This window comes from Diospyros lotus, chromosome 3 (assembly GCF_014633365.1).
Source record: "Diospyros lotus cultivar Yz01 chromosome 3, ASM1463336v1, whole genome shotgun sequence".
Taxonomy (NCBI): domain Eukaryota; kingdom Viridiplantae; phylum Streptophyta; class Magnoliopsida; order Ericales; family Ebenaceae; genus Diospyros; species Diospyros lotus.
The window spans coordinates 1,547,183-1,570,029 of NC_068340.1; the positions used below are offsets into that span (position 1 = coordinate 1,547,183).

General features: G+C 35.8%; 1 protein-coding gene across 1 annotated transcript; it reads left to right on the forward strand.

The window, feature by feature from the left end:
- The first annotated feature begins 12,889 nt into the window (after window positions 1-12,889).
- On the forward strand, window positions 12,890-16,645 carry LOC127796184 (uncharacterized). The gene is made up of 7 exons (XM_052328197.1): window positions 12,890-13,020; window positions 13,153-13,205; window positions 14,378-14,402; window positions 14,816-14,890; window positions 15,170-15,274; window positions 15,381-15,498; window positions 16,305-16,645. Exons 2-6 carry the CDS (start codon window positions 13,201-13,203, stop codon window positions 15,495-15,497), a joined length of 327 nt encoding a protein of 108 aa, XP_052184157.1. The 5' UTR covers window positions 12,890-13,020; window positions 13,153-13,200; the 3' UTR covers window position 15,498; window positions 16,305-16,645.
- The last annotated feature ends 6,202 nt before the right edge of the window (window positions 16,646-22,847 follow it).

The following is a 22,847-nucleotide window of genomic DNA, read 5'->3' on the forward strand; positions in this document are numbered from 1 at the left end:
TCTTGTAATTCTTTAAATATTATTTAAATGGCAAGTTTATGTTTTTATTTAAATTGCAATATGGTTTAAATTATAAAACATATATCCATTAGTATAATAAGAAGTGGATACCATTCTTAAGTGTTAAGAATACGAGTTACGGATAATCCACAATTTGTTATACTATAAACATGTTCCTGGCCATAGAATTCCTATCATGGATGATAGCAACTCGTAAAGGCCAGCACATTGTCTTCCTCCTTGTTTCAGTATGAGATACTGAAAGATAAGGTTGGTGAGTCTCGTGCCATTCTGTATGAGCTATAGAAGGAAGATAAGTGGGTGCTCGTTACAAGAACGAGTTCACTGAACGGGACTGTTAACATTAAATCACATGGGTTATTTCTCACGGGTCAATGATTTAATGTTAGCTGCGATTTTACAACTAGTCCTTAGACCTGAGATGACATGGATATCTGTGTATTGGTGGATTAGGATATCAACGATATCATGTGGTTGTTCTAATCAAGGATAATCATACGTATCTATGTGCCTGATTCAGTGATACATGAGGTATGTGTGCATTAGACATGGAATCTATCACCTCGAGATTTATGAGGAGGATATCCTATGCGATCCAGTAATCACTTGACGATAAATCCTTGGCCGAGGTAATATGACGATGGAATTTGTTCCATACGGGTTGTGTCATAATTTGTCAAGATTGATTTTGGATTTGGTCATATGACAAGATTAAGAGATTCGACCTACTGACCATGATCTCATATCTTGTCGGGATATAGGATGATAGAAGGACCGTATTGTATGGTAACGTAGTAAAAGGTTCACAATACCCGCTTCACAATAAATTGGGTAATCATGATATATTGCTAGATGTCACTCATGGTTTACGAGAATTAATTGTTGATTATTCTTGTTGCCAATTTATTTGTGGACCCAGAAAGTCCCACCCAAAAAGAAATTACTTTCAAAGAGAAAATAAATAAATTAGTAATTTTATAATTACTAATTATAGTGCATTTATTTATTGGATAAATAAGAGTAATTAAATAATTATATTATGAATGTAATTATTTAATCATAGATTGGGTTGGGCCTTTTGCTAGTACATTAGGCTTGGCCCAATGGCACTATTGGATTCAAATAAATTCCATTGGATTGGGCTTGGTCCAATTGCATTAAATGGAATGGGCTTGAGAAGCCCAACCCATTTAATGAAGAATAGTTTTTAATTGGAACTATAAATAGCTCCAAACTCTTATTTTCTCTCATAAGTGTCTTCTTGATTCACTTGAATGTAGAGAGAATTTTGGAGAAGTGTTCTTGAATCCAAGAGGTAAGTTAAAAAATTTTGTGAAAAATTTCTTCTACTTATCTTCTCTCTTTGATATTCTTGAATAGAAGTGATTTCGGGTGGACCGACTCGGCATCCTACACTTGGAGGATTATACGGCGGGAAATCTAACGGTGAAATAAGATTTCATCAAAGAGGTATTTTTCGTTTATGCCTTCGTTTTATTAAACCATAATTTCTGAAAAACGGGATACCTCCAAATTAAATTTTAATTTCCGCTGCGCATATGATAAGATCTATGTAACTCAACAGTGGTATCAGAGCCATCGTTTTTCAGTCTTATGGTTTTATTCATGTGATTATTGGACATTGAATTGGTATTTTGAAAAATAAAACAATTTTGGATGAGATCCGAAGAAGAGTTGCATGCCGGCAGCGTTTTAAAACTGATTTAACACTGTTAGACAGTGCTGGAATCAGTTTTGGCGTAGCTGGAAGTATCGAAATTTGTTTCGGGACGGACGGGCAGTACCGGGTGCATCCCGGGGGGCAACCAGCACGCTGGGTGCGTGCTGGGCGCGCCCCAGCGCGCCCAGACGCGAGCGTTGGGCGCGCTGGGCGCGCATGGGCGCGCCCAGATGCGCGCAAGGCGCGGGGCTAGCCCGCGCCGCGCGGGCAGGGGCGCGGGCAGGGCCCGCGCACCAGCGCCGCGCGCTGGTGGGTGCGCGGGCCCCGCCCGCGCACCACCGCGCGGAATGCGCGCGCAGTGCGCGCACTATGCGCGCGCACTGTGCGCGCAGTGGGGGCTGGCCCCCCCCCTCTGTCTGCCATTGGCAGATTTATTTATTTATTATTATTTTTAATTGTTTTAAATAAAAATAATAATAATAAAATAAATAATAATAATTGTTATTATTATTTGTTTTATTTATTTGTTTTATTATTTAAAAATAAAAATAGAATAAATAATAATAATTGTTATTATTATTTGTTTTATTTATTTGTTTTATTTAAAATAATAATGATAATGAATAAAATAAATAATAATAATTGTTATTATTATTTGTTTTATTTATTTGTTTTATTTAAAATAATAATAATAATGAATAAAATAAATAATAATAATTGTTATTATTATTTTATTTATTTATTTTATTATTTAAAAAAAATACCAATGTATAATTAGTTATACAATTGTCCAATAATCATATGATTGCTTATAATATGCTTTTAATTGTTAATAGCATGTTGTGGATGCCTTGTTGCATATCGGTAATGGTCATGGACTTAGGACACTACATGGATGATGTATGTGTGATGTGGATGTATGGATTATTTTATTTAACGGCCTGCGTGCCGAAGGTAGCCGTCTTTTTCATGACGGTTGTAAAATAATTATTTATTGTTTTAATTTTATTGTAAAAGTAGTTTATAGTAAATTGTAAAAGCAATGGATTCACATCAATCGAGGCACGGCTTGGAGTGAAGTCATTGATGGCAAAATAATCAAGGAAATGAAGACCCTATGTGAAAGGGTTATGTTTGTAATAGTTATAGGCGTTTCCTTATTTATTCACCCACGAATGCACCGCACAATTCCAATGGCTGGAATTGCGCTTAGAATGCATGATTGAGTCCATGACCATATCGACTAATTTTATGCAATGTTTATTTACATAGTTGATGTATGTTAAAACGTTGCATGTGAAAAGTGAGACCAATTAATTAAAAAATCTCCCATATTTATAAAATTAAATTGTAACCGGTTGGACCTTAAGAGTTAAGACAATCTAATCGGGGCTCTCCATCACGGTAGAAATTGGGGCTTTTTAATTTGTGTGTTGATCGGCTATGGATACATAGGGGTTGCACATTGATTAAAATACTTTAATTTCTATTTAAAACATTTGATGAGATGGGGATGCACAAATATCGTGACCCAAGAATCTATTATGTGAGGCAATCGATATTCAACTGTGTAGACTTGTCAGCGTGATGGTATGATTTAACTATGTTCAATTGCCAAGAAACTATTATGTGAGGTATATTGGACTGGGAGCCGAAACAAAATATTTGGGTCGTACATAAGATGTACTGGACAAGCGTTGTCCACTTATTGAATTTATTATTCCAAGAATCTATTATGTGAGGAGTAATAAAATTAATAAGAATCCAAATACCCACTAGAATTCATGCCAATGTGAATTTGCTTGTTCCTTTAAATGGGAGTAAGGAATTTGAAAAACTCAGTGGGAGGTACTGTTTGATTTAAAGACCAAAATCAGATAGTTAAGAAAACAAGATATCTAATAATCTACTTATTTTCTGCAGATATATCAAATGGCTTCACTAAATGCACTTTCTAAATTTGTTGACGCAAACCGGCTAACTGGACCAAATTTCAACGACTGGCTTCTAAATTTGAAATTGATTACAAACTTGGAAAAAATCACATATATCTTGGAAACGCCTATCCCTGAGCCAACTGTTGAACATATTACTCAGGAGGAACAAGATACACTCAATAAGTGGCAAGATGATGATCTTGTTGCTAAGAGTTACATCTTGCTTACTATGAGTCAAGAGTTACAGCGGCAGCATAATAAGATGCCAAATGCGTATTCGATTATTGCTCGTTTACAAGAGTTGTATGGTGAGCGAAGTCGAAGTGCTAGATATGAGATATCTAAATCAATCTTTCGAGCAAAGATGTCTGCTGGAGGATCAGTTGGAGACCATGTTCTCAAAATGATCTCCTGGATGGATAAACTGAATGAATTAGATGCTCCAATGCATCAATATCTTCAAATAGATGCAATTCTTCAGTCTTTGCCAGATTCGTATGGGGGTTTTATTTCAAACTTCTATATGAACAAGATTGAGTGTACCCCGGCGGAACTTATGAATATGCTAATAACGGCCCAGAGTACCATGAAAACAGGCACTGTGATGGCTGTGTCCTCTACTAGTAAGACTAGAAAGGGGAAAGGTAAAAAGAAGGCCACCCAAGCAACTAAAGTGATTGAAAAGAAGAAGGGAAAAACTGTTGCCAAAGGAAAATGTTTCCATTGTGGCAAAGAGGGACATTGGAAAAGGAACTGTAAAGATTACCTTAGTTCCTTGAAGAAGGAAGCGACAGGTATGATGATAGTTCATGAGTATTTTTCCATTGCTTACTCTTCTACTTTATGGATTCTAGATTCTGGAGCGACAACTCATGTTTGTGCATCTATACAGGATCTGGAACAAAGTAGAAGGCTTGCAGATAATGAGATTGTGCTAAAGGTAGCAAATGGGGCAAGAGTTGCAGCCACAGCTATCGGCACTGTATCTTTAATTTTATCACATGAACATAGTTTAATTTTAAACAATTGTTTATGTGTACCTGGAGCTTTTAAGAACATTATTTCTATTCCTGTATTGGTGAAAGAAAATTATGAATTTTCTTTTAAGAATAATGTTTGTGAAATTTATTTTAGAAATAAATTGATTGCTACTGGTAATTTTGTCAATAGTCTTTACATTTTGAATGTGACTGTTGATAATAGTGAGCATCTGCATGTATCAAATAATAATAAGAGACCACGTGATAACCCAAATTCTAAAATTCTGTGGCATTACAGATTGGGTCATATAGGGGATGACAGAATCACTAAGTTGGAGAAAGATGGGCTTTTGGGTCCATTAGGTTCTGAACCATATCCAACTTGTGAATCTTGTATCCTTGGAAAGATGACCAAATTGCCTTTTACTGGGCAAGGTATAAGGGTCACAGAATTGTTAGGACTTATACATTCGGATGTGTGTGGGCCTATTAATGTAATAGCCCGAGGAGGTTATCAATACTTTATAACTTTTACAGATGATATGTCTAGATATGGATATGTTTATCTCATGAGACATAAATCTGAATCTTTTGAAATGTTCAAAGATTTTAAAGCTGAAGTAGAAAATCAAACTGGTAAAAAGATAAAGGCCTTACGATCAGATCGTGGAGGTGAGTATCTTAGTAACGAGTTTGAAGATTTTCTTAAAGTCTCAGGTATTATTTCACAACGGACCCCACCAGGAACGCCTCAACTGAATGGAGTTTCAGAAAGAAGGAATCGGACTTTATTAGATATGGTTCGAAGTATGTTAAGTTGTACAGACTTACCTTTGTTTCTATGGGGACACGCCCTTCTTACTGCAATATATATCTTAAACAGAGTTTCTTCCAAGTCAGTTCCTACAACACCACATGAGATATGGTTTGATAGGAAGCCCAGTCTTAAACATGTTAAGATTTGGGGATGTACAGCTTTTGTGAAAAAGCTTAAATCAGAGAAACTTGAGACACGATCTTTAAAGGGTAGTTTCGTGGGTTATCCTAAAGATACCTTAGGATATGAGTTCTATATTCCTGAACTGCAACAAGTAGTTGTAAGCAGGAATGCCATTTTTCTTGAAAAAGAGTTTATTCAAGAAAGAGGCAATGAAAGGAAAATAGAACTTGGTGAAGGGTTCACCGAGCCTGAAACTATGCCACGAGATGTCCAAGTACCAATTGAGGAGCCAGGGTCGAGTGTTGCACGTCCCATTAGAAGAAGTGAGAGGATACCCCATCAACCCGAGAGATATGGTTTTCTAAATGAACAAGAGTTGTTCCTTGTAGGAGACAATGATCACTCAGATGATCCTACCACTTACCAAGAGGCGATATCAGATATCGACTCGAAAAGATGGCTAGAAGCCATGAAATCTGAAATGGATTCCATGTATGAGAACCAAGTCTGGACTCTTGTAGATCCACCAGAAGGTATAGTACCTATTGGTTGTAAATGGGTCTTCAAGAAGAAGATAGGTTCAGATGGAAAGGTAGAGACCTATAAAGCAAGACTTGTGGCAAAAGGTTATCGACAAAGACAAGGGATTGACTATGAAGAAACCTTTTCTCCAGTCGTCATGCTTAAATCCATCAGAATTTTACTAGCCATTGCTGCTCATTATGACTATGAGATTTGGCAAATGGATGTGAAAACAGCTTTCTTAAATGGTTATATAGATCAGGAAATCTATATGGAACAACCTGAAGGCTTCACACCTAAAGTTAACGCAGGGAAGGTATGCAAGCTTAAGAGATCCATTTATGGTCTTAAGCAAGCATCCAGAAGTTGGAACATTCGTTTTGATGATGAAGTCAAATCGTTTGGTTTCATACAAAACGTTGATGAACCCTGTGTTTATAAAAAGGCTAGTGGGAGTGCAATAGCATTTTTGGTCTTATATGTAGATGATATCTTACTCATTGGGAATGATGTAGGGTTGTTGTCAAAAATAAAGGTCTGGTTGTCAAGTAAGTTCTCCATGAAAGATTTGGGAGAAGCAGCCTATATTCTCGGTATACGGATCTATAGAGATAGAACCAAGAGATTGATAGGACTCTCCCAAAATAAGTACATAGAAAGAGTGTTGAAGAGGTTCAACATGGAAGATTCCAAAAGAGGACTGTTGCCCTTTAGACATGGAATCCACCTCTCTCGTGATATGTGCCCCAAGACACAAGAAGAGAGAGAACGCATGTCTAGGATTCCTTATGCTTCAGCAATAGGAAGCCTAATGTATGCAATGCTATGTACTAGGCCTGATATTGCTCATGCTGTAAGTGTTACAAGCAGATATCAGTCTAATCCAGGTGAGCAACACTGGATTGCCGTTAAGAATATCCTTAAATATTTGAAAAGAACTAAGGATTTGATCCTTACTTATGGTGAAGGAGAATTGAAAGTGGAGGGTTACACAGATTCTGATTTTCAATCAGATGTTGATGATAGAAAGTCTATCTCTGGATATGTGTTTACCTGCAACGGAGGAGTATTCAGTTGGAAGAGTTCCAAACAGGATACGACTGCCGATTCTACAACAGAAGCCGAGTATATTGCAGCATCGGATGCTGCAAAGGAAGCAGTCTGGGTCAAAAAGTTTGTGACAGAACTTGGAGTGGTTCCTTCTATAAAGTCTGCCGTCCCCTTGTTTTGCGACAACAATGGAGCCATAGCGCAAGCTAAGGAACCGAGGTCTCACCAGAAGTCCAAACATATTGAAAGACGCTTCCATCTCATTAGAGAGATCATTGGTAGAGGAGATGTCAATGTGCAGAGAATAGATACATCACAGAATGCAGCAGATCCACTGACTAAGGCCATGAACCAGAAGCAACTAGATTTTCATCTAGATAGGTGGGGTATGAGATACCACACTGAATGGTCTTAGTGCTAGTGGGAGATTGTTAGATATGAGCCCTAAAGACCAGTTCCAGTGACACAAAGGGACTCGATCTTGTAATTCTTTAAATATTATTTAAATGGCAAGTTTATGTTTTTATTTAAATTGCAATATGGTTTAAATTATAAAACATATATCCATTAGTATAATAAGAAGTGGATACCATTCTTAAGTGTTAAGAATACGAGTTACGGATAATCCACAATTTGTTATACTATAAACATGTTCCTGGCCATAGAATTCCTATCATGGATGATAGCAACTCGTAAAGGCCAGCACATTGTCTTCCTCCTTGTTTCAGTATGAGATACTGAAAGATAAGGTTGGTGAGTCTCGTGCCATTCTGTATGAGCTATAGAAGGAAGATAAGTGGGTGCTCGTTACAAGAACGAGTTCACTGAACGGGACTGTTAACATTAAATCACATGGGTTATTTCTCACGGGTCAATGATTTAATGTTAGCTGCGATTTTACAACTAGTCCTTAGACCTGAGATGACATGGATATCTGTGTATTGGTGGATTAGGATATCAACGATATCATGTGGTTGTTCTAATCAAGGATAATCATACGTATCTATGTGCCTGATTCAGTGATACATGAGGTATGTGTGCATTAGACATGGAATCTATCACCTCGAGATTTATGAGGAGGATATCCTATGCGATCCAGTAATCACTTGACGATAAATCCTTGGCCGAGGTAATATGACGATGGAATTTGTTCCATACGGGTTGTGTCATAATTTGTCAAGATTGATTTTGGATTTGGTCATATGACAAGATTAAGAGATTCGACCTACTGACCATGATCTCATATCTTGTCGGGATATAGGATGATAGAAGGACCGTATTGTATGGTAACGTAGTAAAAGGTTCACAATACCCGCTTCACAATAAATTGGGTAATCATGATATATTGCTAGATGTCACTCATGGTTTACGAGAATTAATTGTTGATTATTCTTGTTGCCAATTTATTTGTGGACCCAGAAAGTCCCACCCAAAAAGAAATTACTTTCAAAGAGAAAATAAATAAATTAGTAATTTTATAATTACTAATTATAGTGCATTTATTTATTGGATAAATAAGAGTAATTAAATAATTATATTATGAATGTAATTATTTAATCATAGATTGGGTTGGGCCTTTTGCTAGTACATTAGGCTTGGCCCAATGGCACTATTGGATTCAAATAAATTCCATTGGATTGGGCTTGGTCCAATTGCATTAAATGGAATGGGCTTGAGAAGCCCAACCCATTTAATGAAGAATAGTTTTTAATTGGAACTATAAATAGCTCCAAACTCTTATTTTCTCTCATAAGTGTCTTCTTGATTCACTTGAATGTAGAGAGAATTTTGGAGAAGTGTTCTTGAATCCAAGAGGTAAGTTAGAAATTTTTGTGAAAAATTTCTTCTACTTATCTTCTCTCTTTGATATTCTTGAATAGAAGTGATTTCGGGTGGACCGACTCGGCATCCTACACTTGGAGGATTATACGGCGGGAAATCTAACGGTGAAATAAGATTTCATCAAAGAGGTATTTTTCGTTTATGCCTTCGTTTTATTAAACCATAATTTCTGAAAAACGGGATACCTCCAAATTAAATTTTAATTTCCGCTGCGCATATGATAAGATCTATGTAACTCAACAGCTTGGCCTTGGACGAGAATCTCTTGAAGACCGCAAGATCAGCAGCGATCTGATCTTGAACCTTCAGCTCGGTTTCCCGAGAGGTCGGGACGGCGACCTCCCTGCACCCCGAGCTCGCACCCCCAAGATTTTGGCCCTCCATAATGAGACAATCTTCGGAGCTCGAAGTGTCGTTTTCTCCTACGATATAATTGCAGCGCTTTTGACCTGAATTTCCACGGTGTTGGTCGGACATCTACAAAGGAAAAGAGAGAACAGTCAGGTCGCAAGTCGCGAACCAGACCTCAAGAAACTAGAAGAAAAACCCTAAAACGTCTCCTAGGTCTTCCAGGCCGAGCGCTTCGCAAAAAGGGGTACCGCCTAGGGCGGAGGGGCTGCAGCCGCAAGCCCGGTGTTCCATGAAAAGCTAATCCTAAGGTCATTGGACCCAAAGGCCCAGCAAACGACAAACCGAATCGTGCCGTTTCTCCAAAAATGAGAACGACATCGATCGACGAAGCCAGAGAAACCACCGACGGCTAACCAACGGTGGACGGCCTCACTAAAAGAAGAAGAAAAGACACGACAAACTTACCTAAAAGCTGCGCTTGACGACTGAATGGGGACTCGTACCAAGCACCGGACGAGAACGGCAGACGTCTGAAAGCACGGCGATAACGGAGGCCTCGAGAGAGAAAAAACAAGAAAGCAGGGAGGCAAAAGTTTGAGGGAGTTTCAAAATAGCATGAAAGAAGAAGCGGGTGGACACTCCCCACTATTTATACTGACGGCCTGATCCATCCCAACCGTCGGATCAAATGACGACTTATCACATGCTCGGCATCCAGCGGCCGCACAACAGCTTGTGGGTCCCACGAGTTTAATCATGCGCAGAAATGGGGAGGGGGCGCGCATTAAATGCGCTGCCGACAAAGCGTGCTGCGTGGAACGACGAGACTTAAGGTGATTGGACAGAAGTTGGAGGGATGGAAGAACAGCTGGCACGCGTCAGTTCCCAGCACGAAGATCGTACCGCGAACTGGGGGGCTTATGTTATATGTATTTCCCGCATCTCCCCGCATGGGCCAGACTCGGTCCGATAGACCGGCCCAATCACCCAAGGCCAAGAAGGCCCGGACGACCTCGTCAAGGAAGGTCCAGCCTCCATCAAAGACCCGGAACTCGTAAAGCGAGCGTACGGCGAGCTCCCGGTAATCCCCCAACGAGCTCGGAGCAATCGACTAACGAGCTCCTGAAATATCCTCCAGATCGCTGGGCCATCCAGGTCGCTCGCCTAAAATCTCCAGCTCGCATGAGCGGCAAAGCTGCTGAGAAGTCAGAGGTAGGGTCCGATCACTTTATCTGTAACAGCCCATGCCCCTCGTAATGAGGATCCCACTCCCGGTCTTACGAAGGCGGTAAGAACTATTTGTCCCCCATTATACAAACACTGTATTTTTATATATTATCTAGATTGTAAAAGTCCCTCAAGAAAAATGGAAATAAAGGGGGCCATGAGGAGCAAAGAGGAGGGACAGAAAAAGAATAATCAGATACCGCCACTCTGGGAGAATAATCAGAGGGCGGCCGTGGACTAGGCATCGTTCTGGCCGAACCACGTAAAAGATTCTGGTGTACACGCTTGGAACTTTGGGGGAGGGGGGGTTTTTTCTTCCTTCCTTCTCGGTATTTTTTTGGATTGACTCACCGCGGCCCAAAACGAATCACGGTCGGCCGAAATCAAACGTCGACACGTATCGAACCCCAAAGCTTGTCCCCTCAAACAAGTACAAATTATCAATACATGCACAAAGATAGAGTTGAATTCGCGATGTTGCAATAACTCAAATTCTAAAACAGGTGTGATGAACCATTTGCACTATGTGTCCCATAACAGTATTGTGTGGATGCCTTTTTGGTTATTAATCCCTTTGATATCATGACATGTGCCAACTATGACCTGATACATGATTGGTTGCAAACGACATTCATACATGTTTAACATGTACATCACACAAAAATGATGACTTAGAACAAGGAATACCATAAAAGTGTTGATTTTTTCGCTAATAAAATGTGAGGAATTATTCCCAATGAGGGTGTTCATTCGTTTGAGTTCAATTGAATCAAAGTGAATATTAAACCTGATCAGATTCAAATCAAAATTTACAAAAGTTTTAAATAAAAATAAGATTAATTAGGGTTAGGATTGGATCGGCCAATCTAGACCAATCCATACTTTTTTTTCCTTTCTTAATATATATATATATATATATAAATTGTTATGTTGCTCATTGTTGAGTAACATAACATTTGTCCAACTGAGAGAGAAGGGGTGGACCCCATACTATGGCCACATGTATGGGGTCCACCCTCTCTCTCTTAATTGGGCAATTGGACAACATAGCAGTCTCCATATATATATATATATATTTTAAAATATCATATGCATTATATATATAGTATATTATGTATTATGCATTAATTTTTACTTTAACTATTATTAATCTTTAAATCTTGGACCAATGCAAAATCAGACTAAATTGAAAAACAATTGTGATTAATATTAGAACTAAGGGACTGAATCATGGTCCCTTGATTTTAAACAAGAAGCTGGATCAACGAAGAGAAAATGTAGAATACTTTAGATGTTTATATATTAGTTTTAGATGTTGATACATTAGCTAACCAACCAGAGTAGTTTAGATGGTCCATCGCACTCACTTGAGAGGTTAATATATCATAAGCTCATGGATTTGAATCTGTCTCTGTCAAGTTTCGACTTGCGACGAACTTGTTCGTTCACCTGAAATTGTGGAGCAAGCGGTCCACGAGTTTTAGAGACGGTGAAATAAGCTTGGACAAAAGATTGTTTGTGATCGAGAGAGCTCTTAAGTTTCTAACATTACCAAAAAAAAATTCAAATTATAATTTATTTTCCAAAAAGTTATCTTCTAGTCCTTACAAATTGCTTGAAATGTCAATATTTGCTACACATCTACAAAAATTAATTCAAAGTTGAAGAAAAATAGATGAATCGAGAAGAAGAAATATCATACAATCAAATTAATCCAAAGTTAAAGAAAGAAAGATGAATCAAGAAGAAAAGCATCAGAAGATCAAACAATTAAATGAGTACTTGTCAATAAGAAAGACCAGAGAAAGTTGGATTGGAGAAGAAGTTGGCTAGACGTGATAAATAAGAAGTTAGAACGATAATAAACAAGAAGTTTATCAAAGAAAATGTTGGATTAAAGAAGCTCTCAATATGATCTCTAAAAGTTTAAGATTTACATATTGATTGAACTAGTTTGATTTCTTTTTAAACTAGTAAAGTAGTATTTGTTAAAATGAGTAAAATAAATCTCTATCAAGATAATTTATTTACAAAGTTTAAGATAAATTATTTAAAAAATAAATAAATTTATCTCAAAAATTTAAAATATGAAATCATGTGATTTTTTTTTAAAAAATTTAATTATTTTTTATATTTCACATTTTTCTATTTATATTTTAATTAAAAAACGTTACCCATGTCGCTACTAAAACCTAAACTCTAAATCGGTAGTGTTTCGACAGCTGCAACAATTGAACCGCTGATTCAATGGTGGCTCAGCCGACTTTTAAAAAATCAATCTTTTTAACTGAGCCGTTGTTCCGATTCATGGTCTGATGGGCCAGACCGGTCGATCCGGTACAATTATATTCTCCTCCCCCGCCCCCTTCCCTCTTTCTCTATCTTCGTGTCTGCTGCAACAAGAGTTGGAAGAATTAGCGACTGAAAGCAAGAGAACTACTGAGCGGCCGAGCCCTTTACCACGCGTCGGTATGTAATCAGTTTCATCTTTTCTACTTTCTTGTGATTTCTTTCGCGTGTTTGAAGGAACCGTGACATTTTTCGCTATCTATTCTCTTAAACCCTAGCCTTTTGATTTGAACTGCTTCTGTGTGTTTGCAGCTTTATCTACCAGTCGCTTTCGTTTTCCGTTCTCTGATTAGAGTCGACATGAGGTATCTTCGACATTTCTACTTCTCTATGTATCAATTTGCTAGGGCTTCCTGGAAACATGTGCGTATGCGAACTAGGGTTTTGGGTTTCGGCCTAAGAAACATGTAAAAGGTTTATGTGACCTAGCGCAACATTCTAATCCATTCCTGGGCCTGATTATGTGATATACACTTTTCACTCAGAAACCAGAATGAACCGTGTTATCCTTGATGTGTTTGGTTTGGAATCTAGTATTTTTCAGAGCTAAGTTAAAGGAAAATGCAATTAGTTTGTATACTACTTTTTTGTGGATAATTAAACCAAAAAAAGTAGATTTTTTCCCTCCATAAATCCTGGCTTCAAGTGTAGCAGTGGAAAATTAGTCCATTTTTTGCGCTCATATTCACAATCAAAGGTGCAGTTTAAGCTTGCATGACTTAAAGTTCATAAGGGCGTTGATCTGAAGTATTAGCTGCTTGTCTGTCTTCAAAGTACTTTAGGCTGAGACCTCCTTGTCACTAGCTTGACGTTTTAAGTTCTCTTTCCAATTTTTACTTGACCTAGGACCCTTAAGTGGATACCTTTACTGCAAATCCCTCTTTACCCCCGTGGCTCACTTCCTTCACCCTTGCAATAGCAGCTATTATGTTGTTAATTCCACAGAGATTCAAATTCATCTCTTTTCTTCACTTTGTTTTGTTCTTCAAAATGTTTGTATTAAGAAACTTCTAGTCTACCATATCTTTTTGATGAATACAAATATTTGTTCTATCATTTGCAATTTCCTTGTGAGGTGATATAGCTGGATAATTTTGCAAGGGCAGAAGTTCTATAGAAAATTACTTGTCATTATGTATGTCCAATTAAGTTGGGTGAACATGAGAAGTTTATGCTACTGCAATTGGAATAGTTTATTATGTTCGGTATGTAATTTATTTTTGCTGTGGCGAAGTTATGCTTATTTGATCCTCCTAAAGTTCTGTAATGTCACGAGCCTTTCTGCCCCAAGGTTCTTGATTTTCCCTTATTTATTTAATTTTGTTTTCATAAAAATTATTTCCGAATTTAGTTTGGTTGACAAGGATGTATGTTCTATGCTTATTAAATGGTCATGTTTAGTTTGCCTTTTTGTTAGATGCTTTATCTTTATAAACTTGGGTTCAGGGTACTAATTGCATTTTGCTTGTCTTTGCAGTCGTCCCACGGAGGAGGATGCCACTGTAAGTTCCTATATTTATTATTATAAGCATTATTTATTACTGTTATTGCTGTTGTTCTTGTAGTATTTTGTTCCCATCTTTATAGTTAGTTCTGGCCACTTCCTAAAGTGATTTCATTTAAACTATTGGGAAGTCAACATCAGAGGCCGGAGTGGTCAAGAATAGTTTTCTTGTTTAAGTGTTCATCAAAAGTGTTACCTGATTTTATTCGCCAGCACATTTTCCAGGATAATAAATGGGTTTTGTATGCATATGTTATATTCACATTTGTTTACATTACTTTTGCATACCATAATTTTCCAATTTTCTGTGAAAATAGACCTCATTTAACTTCTACTTCTTGCTCTCTCTCCAGTTGCTTGATTTTTTTTTAAATATAAGGTTTGTTCTTCTCACTAACACTTCCGTTACAGGCCAAGAATGAAGAAGAGGAATTCAGCACTGGCCCTCTTTCTGTTTTAATGATGAGTGTTAAGAATAACACACAGGTAATACATAATCTTCTTGGTCATGAGCTGGGGTTTATGTTATTATGTGGGCGACATTTTGATAGAGGGGCCATTCGCATCTTTAAAGTTTTTAAAAATTGGTGGTTGCCGCCTGTTGAATTAAGGTGTTGTTTATCCCCCAAGTTCAGGTCTTGGAGCCCTCTTTTGTCTAGGCATGGATAGTAAAGCCCGAAGGGAATTGTTATATCTATTTCAATTTGTTTTCTTTTCAATATCTCTAGTTGTGGAAGCTGATTTTTACTCTTTTGTACCAAACAGGTGCTTATAAACTGCAGGAACAACAAAAAGCTGCTGGGCCGCGTGAGGGCATTTGATCGCCACTGCAACATGGTGCTGGAAAATGTTAGAGAGATGTGGACAGAGGTTAATGCTGGATCACAGATAACTGTCTTATCTCTTCATTTCCTTTCGCTAATGTGATAATTTTGTTAACCTGCACGTTCTTCATCTAAACCTTGTCTCTGTCCAGGTACCAAAGACTGGGAAAGGCAAGAAGAAGGCCCATCCAGTCAATAAAGATCGATTCATTAGCAAGATGTTCCTCCGAGGAGATTCTGTAATAATTGTCCTTAGGAACCCCAAGTGAGGTATTATGATTTCGTTCTTGAATGGAAAAGTACTTATTTAGTTCATATTGTGTATTAGTTTTTTGAGCCTCCCTTTTTTGGTATCCTCTGTTAGTTGTACTTCAACTAAGTAGGATGAGTTCCATACAGCATTGAAATGCATTGTACTTGCTGTATTTCTTGGGCCACTGGGTCCATATTATGTGTTTGTTTTGACTGGTAAGTTTGAGTGTGTATTGCCATAGAGGTCCAGATTCCAGAACATATTTCTGTTTGAGTAGCAGTGGTTTTCTTTCACTTGTTTGAGTGATCAGGTGGTGGTTGGCACATCGGGTCCTCTTTAGTCGGTATATTGAGCATCTCCGTTCTCCGATTGATTTCTTGCAGTGGGAGCATGACTGGTCTGGCATCCCTCTTGTTGAAGCCAAATTAAGCATCTGTCCCTATTTATTCGTATTGCAGCCAAATTGATACTCTTTACTCTCCCATGATTTAGTTTCCCCTGTTGGTGATAGCCATGATATTGTGGTCCATACCAAGAAGTTTTAGTTATAGTAATAATAATATTTGTAACAATACATTTAATGACTAGCATTATGACATGGTTTGTTGCTTTAAAATTTTCCCTGTCTAGTTCATGATTCGTTATAAACTTATGGTTCCTTGTATAGACATGTGCTTTCTTCGCGCTTCATTGTTTCTTTATCGCACATGTTTTGTATCTCTTATCCGGGGTCTAGTTTTATGACTTTGCAGCACCCTGAGATTGATTCTGTGTTTTGAACCTGAAACTCTTGGCTGATATAGTAATATTTTTTCTATTGCAGTTGCGGGGAGAGACAGAACAGGATTTTGGAGCAATCTTAGTAAAGAAGAGGAGTCAGTTGCCATAATCGTAAGCTGCTGGATTGATGTATGATTTCCATTGTACTGAAATCATGGCTATAGGGAACTTATTTCAGTTGTACTTCTGTCAGGGTACTGAATCTACTGATGTAAGTTTTGTTTCATCAATAGTTGAGTTGAAGTTTGTGGTGTATTTCTGCGTTGCGTTGGAACTTCAAAATTAACAGTTCATTGAGCTCATCTAAAACTCATTTCTGAACATTTGGTGTGTTAGTAATAGTTAATTTGGGCGTCAATATTGCCACCCAAATTTTTGATTTAATTGTTGTATTATGAAGTCGCCATATTGACGTGGTATCATAATTTGACCGTATGCATTTAGATTGGAAATATATAGCAATTAACGATGATATACAAACTTAAAAAAATCAAAATAAAATTTATAGTGTGTTTAAAATTTGAATGGCTAAATTTATATTTTTATTTTTGTACCTTCACGAATTCTTTTTGTGATCATTTGAATTTTTCGTTATTTTAAGTATAATTTTAAACTTATATTTTTGAGTCATGTAATTCTTGTATTTTAACCTTTTTATTATGTTGTAGTTTAAATTTTTGTTATCTCTATTATACCTTTGTATTTTTGAGTTAATTTAATTTTTATATTTTGACATGTAATACAAAAATTAAAATGAGGTAAGTCACTTTTATTTTTTTTTTACATGTCAAAATATAAGAGTTAAATTGAGTATATGAATATAATTAAAATAACAAAAAATTTGAATAATCATGTAAAAAAATATATAAAAATACAAGGCAAGAATATTTTTTCCCAAATCTGAATATATGTGTAACATCTCATCTGTGGAATCAACCTAACTAGATAATTTTTTTTTGGTTAATAAGCACTAACTAAAACATTGGACATCTAGGGGATGTTAAATGGGTTTGGATCGAACTAGAACTAAGATTAGAAAAAATTTGGACCTAAGACTGGACCCAATAGGGAATGACTGGACCGGATTGGTCCCATTTACATGTGCACTGCATGTACATTTTGCATAATAGACACTGTAGTATTGCACAAAACAGTGTTTCATGTATGCAACAATATATATATTGTTGTATTTACTTGGTCTTCGGTCCAAATTTGACATTAGATCGGACTGGATAGAAGATTGGTCTTTTAAATTTTTTTGGACCGAAGATCGAATTGACCGGATTGGATTTCTCCGTATGGTCTAATCTGAATTTTATTTTTTTGGGTCTTGACTAGAACTTGAACACCTCTGTTGACCCATGAAAAGCCTTCCTTCCCTTAGTGGCTTCGCCATGGCCCTGGCAGTGGCAGATTACTGAACTTTCAACGGAAAGTATGAGTTTCAACATTATCTATATAATAATACCATGGGGGCGAACGCATACAATTTGTGCACTTGTTGTATGTATAGTAGTGAGGCCTTTCTTAATTATCGGTAGCCAGCCTAATCTTCAAAGTTGATTACAAGGTGTTCGAGAAAATGTGTCACCCAAACAAAAAGTAATGGATTTGCAATGATTTAACGACAGTGCGTGGTGGGCATCCCACTGGCCACCTTCGACGGCTCGTATCGCATGGAACCTTCAAAAGGGCGGCCACCTTCGACGGCTCGTATCGCATGGAACCTTCAAAAGGGCGATTCCGATTCCATTTCCATTTCCTGTCCCCTAAATGATGATAAATCCGGTGAAACTGTGAATAAGCCAGCGACGACGACCCATCAATAGTAATTGTTCAAAACAACAGTAATTGCTCAATCCGTTAGGACCCGATCGATCCTATCTCCCCAAATGTTAATAGGGGAATGAGTTTTGAGTCATCTCATCCCTAGGGTTAGTAATGGTTTCGTCTGGTTTCAATTTTTGCCAAAACCATAACCAAACCAATTTTAAATTACTAAAATCAAAACCAAATCATTACCCATTTGATTTTAAAAATTTAAAACCATAACCAAATCATTCGATTTCGGTTCGGTTTAACCATGATTTTTTTAGTTTAATCCATATCAACAAACAAAGACAATAGCATTCATAAATTTTTTTGATAATTTCACAACAAACAAAAATAAATTCTAATAAAGTTACCTTATTCTTGCATAAAGTTACAAAACTTATTGGATATAAAATCACATTTCCAAACCTACAATTGTTAAAATTAATAAATTAATATGTGCATAATTAAATTGTAATTTAAGCTAAAAAAAATTAGCTACGAAAGTTAATACCTTCATTAATAACATTAATATATTCTTCGTAAATTGATGCATATTCATTTGAAATGAATGAGCCAACTCCATCTAACAAAATTATAAATATAAAAAATAAATTAATATAAAGAGAGATGAGGCAGAGAGCGAGAAGCAGCGAGGGTGAGAGAGATCGAGGGCGAGCAAAAGCAAGAGGGGCCGAACCCTAGCGAGAGCAAGAGAGATGCAAAGAGCGAAGGCGATTGGCGAGCTCGTGGGGAGGAGCAAGAGAAATGAGACAGAAAAGGTGAGAGAGATTGAGGGCAAGCGAGAGCAGGGGTCGAGCCCTAGCAAGAGCAAAAGAGATCCAGCGAGGGCGAGCGAGAGCAAGGGCGGAGGCGGGCGGAAGAGCGAGAGGTAGCGATGGTGAGAGAGAGTGAGGTTGAGAGAGAAAGGAGAAGAGAAGGGAAGAAGGATTTGCAAGCAAGACAATTGGGTTGGGGTGAGCTAGCCTTAGGTGGGCTGGGCTCAGGTGGATGGGATTGTATATAATATATATTATATATACATATTATACATATTATATTATATATTATATATATATTCGATTCGGTTCAATTATCCACCATTCGGTTCGGTTTTGGTTCGAGTTTTAGTTTGATTTTAGTGAAAACTATAACCAAACCATACCCATTGAAACAGTGTTCGATTTTTTCCCGAACCAAACTATTACCCAGTCAAACGATTTTTAACCGCGTTGACCGATTCGATTTCAGTTCGATTCTCTACGATTTCGATTACAATTGGCATCCCTACTCATCCCTCCCCTACCAAATCTTGTAATAGAATTGAGTTTGGGGTGTCTAAACTCCACCTTGTATCCATTCTGTGAGAGAATTGGGGTCCGGGGACGGGCCTAGCCCGTTGTCAGCCCTAAAACGAGCTCGATGATGGGTTCATCTGTAGCACAATTGCCAGCCACTAGCAACCGTTTACTTTTGAACTTTTTTCCCACGCTAGCAACCGCTTACTTTTGAACTTTTTTCCCACGCTAGCAACCGTTTACTTTCGTATTTTTTTTCCCACTTGATCCCTTACCAAATCAAAATCAGCCCAACATTTTTAGTTTACTCAAATGATTGGCTGTTAATTTTCCTGATTATGTTAATTACACTATTATTATGGATAATTAATATATTATTACCACTATCTTCCTTTTCCCTAACGCAAGCGCTAGCGACTGATCCACTACTTTTATAATTTTATTTTATAATAACGTTTACTTTTAGAACTCTTATTATAACGTTACCCTGACAATATAATCTTAAATTATTTATTCCGCTTGGATTGAGATTGAAATTTATAAAAATTTTAAAATTAAAAATAAATCTATTGCTGTCGAGGTATAATAATAAATTTATTTGATAAAAAACATCATCGGAGCCTATAAGAAAGGAAAACAGTCAGAGAGTGCAGGGAGGTACTCGAGTAAACATTCTGATACTTAATTCAGACACTAAAGATAATAAAGATCGTATTGAAATTAATATTAAATATGTATTATTTTTTAAATGAGTGACTGTCTATTTACGAAGTAATATGAAGTAATTTCAAATAGTCCACAATTCTTACAGGATGACGTATATTTTGACATTTTGAAATCCATTAAAGTTAGAATTCTGATATTTTAAAATTCGTTAGAATTAAAATTCTTATAAATGGTATTTATTCAAATATTTTGAAATCTTTTTAAAATAAAATTTTTTTATGAATGATTATTTATTCTATTCATGAAATCTTCACAAAAAAAATTAAATATCAAAGTTATCTAATTTATACGTTATGCAAAATCTCCCGATTATAGAAAAATTTACACATATTATTTAATTTAGACATTTACTAGTCATATTTGGTATAATATTTTTATATTAATATATTATATTATATGTTTAACGAATATAAGTATATGCTGATGCATCGGCGTTTTTTAAACATTTTCGTCCACCATAAACAATGCCCCAATTAAAAAATCAATTAACATATTATCGTATGGGTGACGGTGACGGTGACGGTGAATATTCGAGCAAAGTGCCGTCGTAGTTATCGTCTCCGCCGGCGGGTGCGACACGCAAGCCGATAAAAACAGCTGGCTCAACACTGAGCCTTTCCACGTGGAGCGTTGCGGACGCTTTCTGTTCCCCCTTCAGTTTATTGTCTCACGAGATATGCCAACTTCTCACTTTTACGCGATAAGTACCAATAGATTGCAATGGAACTTTTCCCTTTTCATTTATATTTTTTAAATTAAGTTATATTTATTATATTTTATTTTTAATATCTGAATATTTTATTAGTTAATCAACGAAAATAACGATCTCAAACTGAACGTGAAAGTAGTTTTTTATAAGATGATCGTTCTCGTTTAAACTATTTAATTAATTAATAAAATTATTTTAATATTAAAAATAAGATATAATAAATACATTTTATTTAAAAATATGAGTGGCTAACCATTACCTTAATACACAAGTGTTATAAAATTATCACAAATTATTGTGTCACAGGCAAAAGTTAATTAAAAATCCAAAATAACTTTTTAGGTTATTAAGTGTAAATTTCTTCGTAAGTGATGGGTTTCGTGCAATGCACAAATTAAATAATTTCGATATTTAAATTTTTTTTTGAAAATATAAACGTCACTTATAAGAATAAACGTTATTCGAAAGAATTCTAATTCCAATAGGATTAGGGTTAGTCGAGATATATGTTATTTGTAAGAATCATAATCATAACAATTTTTAGAATGCTAAAATAAATGTTATCTATAAGAATCTTAATCTCGTATTATTTAAAATTACTCTATATCATTATATAAATAAGTAAACACTTATTCTAAAAAATATACATCTCTAATACTTATTTTAATACGATTTTCATCATCTTCAATGTCTACCTTAAGTATCAGAGTATTTCTCTTGCTCTCTGCTTGTTTATTTTTTACAAATTTAAGACCTGTTTGACAACTTTTTTTTATAAGCTTTTAAGCTACTAAATTTTTAAGTATTTTAAAACTTTTAAGTTAGATAGTGTTTAATATGATAATATATTTGAATAAATGTGTTTTTAAGTTATTAGTTAATAATTATATGTTTAGTTTAAAAAAATTGATAAGTTATCAGAATGTGATTAAAAGACGAAAATAGATAGACATGTTATTAAATAATATAAAAAAATTGCATCAAATATTTATTTTTAATAAAAATTAATTATCAATTATTTTTATATATATTACTAACGGAGAAGATAAGGGCAATAGTTGATGATGGGGTGACAGGGGCGGACGAGAGACAAAAGATTGAAGAAGAAGGGTAATAATTAAAAATTACTCAAAAAAATAAGAATAAAATGATCATTTAATGAGACAAGGTAGCTTATTTGGTAATAGTATTTTGTAATAGCTAAGGGGGGAAATTTTTATAAAACGCCCTCATTATCAAATCAAGCATTTATAACGAATAAGTTATTGATGCATTTTTAATGTATTATATACTTATATTCATTAAATATATAATATAATAAAAAAATGATATTATAATATCAAATATGACTAGTGAATGTCTAAATTAAATAATATATTTTAGTATGGTTGAGGAATTCAATTTTGACAAGAATCACATGAAGTTTGGTAACAAGATTTAATTGAATGGTTGTACCGTTTTTGTCACCTATTGGGCACCTGGGAGTTCACACCATTCTCGGGCATCAATCCCAATCCCAATCCCAATTTGGCAACTGCCACCCATATTGGTTAGGTAGGGGTAGGAGTAGGAGTAGGACCACATCCAATCCAATCAACTCACGTGAGCCATAAATTATTTGACAGTTAGAATAACGATGGAGGGGGCATTGTTTTGTTTTGTTTTGTTTATAACAGAATTGATCTCCTGCCGCACGTCGGGCATTCTTATGTTGCCGGACGCGATATTTTTTAAATATTACGATAAATTGTTATTTAAATAAATTATAATTATATTTTATTTAGTTAAAATTATAATTACTTTAATAATTATAATTATAACTATAATTAATAATTTATTTTATTTTTTTAATCACAAAAAAATTTATACATATTTTATATCTTTTTTAATTGTATCTATCAAATAAGAGTGTAACCAACAAATTGAATAGACCAAATTTTTTCTAAAATCAAACTAACTCGATCGAATAGATGTTAAAATTAAATAGATTAAAAAATTAAAAATATCAAACTATTTATGTTACCCGAATCTGACTTAATCC